The sequence below is a fragment of the Hypomesus nipponensis genome, chromosome 23 (assembly GCF_054491055.1).
Source record: "Hypomesus nipponensis isolate SF chromosome 23, ASM5449105v1, whole genome shotgun sequence".
NCBI lineage: Eukaryota > Metazoa > Chordata > Actinopteri > Osmeriformes > Osmeridae > Hypomesus > Hypomesus nipponensis.
Window position 1 is genome coordinate 15,206,970 of NC_140383.1, and position 4,504 is coordinate 15,211,473.

General features: G+C 39.8%; 1 protein-coding gene across 1 annotated transcript; it reads left to right on the forward strand.

The window, feature by feature from the left end:
- The first annotated feature begins 796 nt into the window (after positions 1 to 796).
- On the forward strand, positions 797 to 2,775 carry LOC146234370 (zinc finger MYM-type protein 1-like). The gene has a single exon (XM_084689440.1). It carries the CDS (start codon positions 846 to 848, stop codon positions 2,181 to 2,183), a length of 1,338 nt encoding a protein of 445 aa, XP_084545566.1. The 5' UTR covers positions 797 to 845; the 3' UTR covers positions 2,184 to 2,775.
- Positions 2,776 to 4,504: the final 1,729 nt, after the last annotated feature.

Genomic DNA, 4,504 nt, shown 5'->3' on the forward strand with positions numbered 1-4,504 from the left:
CTCATTTGGTTTGACTGTAACATACCACTTAGTTCACTTAGGAAAGGCTGGTTGTATTATCATTCTAATCACAGCTTATGTATTATTATAGAGTCACATGTGGATGCCGGTAAAGATGAAAGACCCTCAACATCACATACACATCAGGGTTTGTATGAATTTACCTTATTTAAAACATTATGTGCATTGATTCAAACTGGGATATTTCACTTATACTACAGTGGCATATACTGTCATTAATCCAGAGGTTCCTGCAGGCCATGCACAGGGGGATAATGGTGTGGCAGCCCCATTTGGCGGGCTCGGACCTATTGGTATGTCTTAACAATTCATTTTTCATATGAAGTATCATATGCTTAATATTTTAAGCACATTTTATTATCATTCTAATGACAACCTATGTGTTATTGCAGTCAAATGAAGATTCTTGTGATGAAGGCCCCTTACCGTCACATACACAGCACAGCATGTATGCCTTACCTTTTTTTTACTTTACAGTATCCACTTTTATTTGGATCATTATATTAATAACACTGGTGTTTAAAAGCTAAATGTGACAATTTGAAATATAATTAAACTGATAAAATCTCTGTATTGCTTCAGGTGTGTCCAGTGCTGACAATCAAGAGGTTCCTGCAGGCCATGCACAAGGGGATAGTGGTGTGGCAGCCCCTTTATACCGGCCCGGACCTATTGGTATGTCTTAACAATTCATTGGTATGACTTAACAATTCAAGTCAAATCAGTGACTTAAATGACACTTAAAGGTTCTGATTCCCATACATTTGTCACTTACAGATATTTCACAGTCAAGAGCAGCAGGACCCACTCAGCCCCAGCTAAAGATGTATCCAAAAACCATGCAAGGGGAGAAGAGGAAGTCGTTCAATCCATCTTGGTACAACACGTTTTCATGGCTTGAGTACTCACCAATGAAAGACTGCGCTTACTGCTATGCATGCATACAGTTCTCTTTGCCTAGCACGTCAGAATCAGTTTTCACCTCAGAATCCGGCTTTTTAAATTGGAAAAAAGCAATGTATAAAGATGCTGGCTTTAAGGTGCATGAAAAATCAGATTCTCACATTACTGCCATGTTAGCTTGGAGTGAACACAAGAGGGCTGCACTTACAGATGCTTCTGTATTAAACATGATCAACAAAGAGTACAAAAAGAAGGTTGAAGAGAATCGCAGTTACATTAAAACTGTTGCAGAAGTACTGCTTTTGACAGCCACACAAAATATGGCACAAAGAGGGCACTGTGAGTCTGAGCAATCTGACAACAAAGGGAATTTCTTAGAAGTTATTGAAATGATTGCCAAACACAATCCCATAGTAGACCAAAAAATGAAAGCAAAAGGCAATGCAAAATACACAAGCAATACCATACAAAATGAAATTCTGCAGTGCTTAGCTAGTATGGTGCAGGATTCCATCGTGAAAGAAGTGAAAGAGAGTGAGGTATTCTCCATGATTGCTGATGAAACCAAAGATCTACAAAAAAAGGAGCAGCTGTCATTAGTACTTCGATATTATTACAATGGGGCTGTTCATGAAAGCTTCCTTGAATTCCAGCATGCACAAAATCTAGATGCTAAGGGGCTTAGTGACATGATCATCAAGTGCTTAGAAAGCTATGGCCTTCAGTATAAATCAAACCTTGTTGGACAAGGTTATGACGGCGCCTCAGTAATGAGTGGGAAACATTCGGGTGTGGCAGCCAGAATTAAGACAGAGGCTAAAACTGCGTTTTATGTCCACTGTAATGCGCACTGTCTAAACTTGGTCTTGGTTGACACTGTAAAGTCAGTTCCAGAGGCAGATTGTTTCTTTTCACTGCTTGAAAAGATCTATGTATACATGTCAGGCTCTTATGTGCACCAGAAATGGCTTACTGTCCAGAAAGAGATGTATGGTGGCACACCTAGAGAGTTACAAAAATTAAGTGACACAAGATGGGCATGTAGAGCAGTATCTTGCAGGAATTTGATGGATAGATTACCAGCTGTGTTGTGTGTTCTTCAAAATATAAGTGAAGAAAATCACAGAGACAGGTCCATTGATGCTAGAGGTCTGCTTGCACAGATTGACCTCACATTCATAGGCATCCTTGCAACCTTCCGAAAAGTTTTCGGTGACACAAAGCTGCTTTCTGACCTGTTGCAGTCACCCTCTTCTTGATTCTTTTCAAGAGTATAGGACTGAGACATTTAGTGATAAACTGTGGCATGACATAGTAGAGACAGCCAAACAGTGCAACATAGCTGTTGGGAATGTTGAGAAGAAAAGAGCACATAAAGTCAGCACCAAACTTGGTGGGTCGTATGTGACATGTACTATAGGCCTGCGCAAGGGTAATGCAGACAAAGACACATTTAGGCAGGGACTACTCTACCCCATCCTTGACACCTTAGTTTCTGAAATGGAAAGAAGGTTCTCAAAAATTAACTTCAGTAATGAGAGGTATACAGGCCTTAAATCCTAAAAGCAGTACATTCCTCCAGGATAACCAGGTCTTTGACTTTGGAAATATATATGGGTGTGATAAGGAAAATCTTACTCATGAGCTTCACCAGGCTAGAAGAACTTTGCCAAGGAGAGCTGAGAGTGGGGCGGCACAGTTGGGAAACATCCTAGATTTAACAGTGTTTTTGGAACCATACCAAAAGGTATTTGTTGAGCTCTTCAGGCTATGCAAAATAGCTCTAGCCCTCCCAGTCACCAGTGCTGCATGTGAGCGGAGTTTTTCAGCTCTAAAGCTCATTAAAACTCATTTGAGTTTTAATGCTAGACAACAGACTAAGCCATTTAGGTGTGCTAAGTATTGAGTCAAGAAGAGCGAGGGCACTCAACAAGGATTATTTTATCAAAGTGTTTGCAAGCAAACACAAGAACAGGCGATTGCACTGTTTTAACCCTCCGGTTTACCTCAGCTTAATAGTCCATGAGCCAGGGGGTTGGTCGTGCCATTTTGGAGGGAACAAGTCTCAAGGTGATATATTTTTTTAAAGGTCTATGTGGGACATAGACCTATATACTGTTCAAATGTACCAAGTTTCATGTGGTTGTGAAAAAGTTAATATCATTCTCACATATCACCTGGATTATAACCCACTGCTACTGAAATGGAATTATCTTGACCTCAGTGTCACGACAATGTGACCGATGGACAGATTATAGTTTAAGCTTTACAATTGTAGGGCTGTTTTGGCAGCCCCTTTGTCACTGGTCACCCAGACACTCGTCTGGGACAGTTGTTGATTTGCAAAATGACAATCACACCTTGATGACACACCTCTGGAGAGGTGGTCTCAACAGTTGAAGAGGAAGGTGGACAGAGGAAGACTCTGAAATTATCATTAAAAGTTGTGTTCTTGAAAATAAGGTTCTAAACAGCTTTAAATGTCATGTTTGATATGCTTTTGTTTCTTATTTTGTGTGTTACATTCTAGTAATAATTTTAACACTGTAACATGTACATGTACAGGGTTTACAGAGTTTGTGCCTGCAGCAGACCAACATATGTTTAACATATTCCCTTGTCTTGCAAGGGCACCACTTGGTCTACTGCAGTCTTGATTAATGATCCAATTTGAATGCGTTCGACAACTTTTCTGTCACATGACCGGTGTCCCCATTTTAGTCAGGTTTGGGTGTATATAGGAAGAAGTTTTTACCTATCACTTCGAGTTCTGTTTACGATACAGCTCCGGTGCGTTAGGCGCCTAGTCCTCATTGTGAATACCTTTGTTAACCATTGCTCTGAAGGTATGTTTTGTACTTGATGATATTTCATTATCATTGTATTGATTATCTTGCTATTTAGATAATAAACTATTAATGTGTGCATTTTAAAGTTACTTGTTCTCCTTGAAACGTATCTATCAAGCTACGGCGGTGAAAACTTTGATCTAGTCTGGTTGATGCGGCTAACTGATTATAAACATAGACTTTTGGAGTAGGTTTTAACTTAAGGCCTCTGAGTCACTTACAGTGGATCTCCACGCTCCGAAGGAATTTACCGGAGCCTCTGAGTGATCGATTACATATCCTACTAGGTCTACTATGGTTAAAATCCATATTATAGTAGAGATAAACGACTGTTTAGTGAACACGCATACTTTAGGGTCGGTGCTCTGATCAAGCAGACAATTTTTACCTACGTCAGAGTTTCATGTCATTAACTGTTTAGCGCTCAAGGTTACAGGTAACGCACTTGTGCACATTGTCAAAAATTGGAGTCAGATATTAACGAGTCAATTATCTCCCTGAGAATCTAACTAAAGGTGACTTGTGGTTCCCAAGCCAGGGACAAACACCAAGCGCGTCTCTGGCCTTTCGATTCACAGCCTACACAATGATATATGACTTCATGGCATTGTGTGTTGGTTTCCCTCTTTTATACTGGATCTATGTGTAAAATGGCAAAAGATGTGAAAATTTGAATGATGTTCGCAGTTTTGTCAAGTATATATTTTGCCCAAAGAGTCTTATTTATTTTA

What these genes read in the sequence shown, in the direction of transcription:
- LOC146234370 (XM_084689440.1), top strand. Translation starts at nt 846, where the DNA reads ATGTATCCAAAAACCATGCAAGGGGAGAAGAGGAAGTCGTTCAATCCA.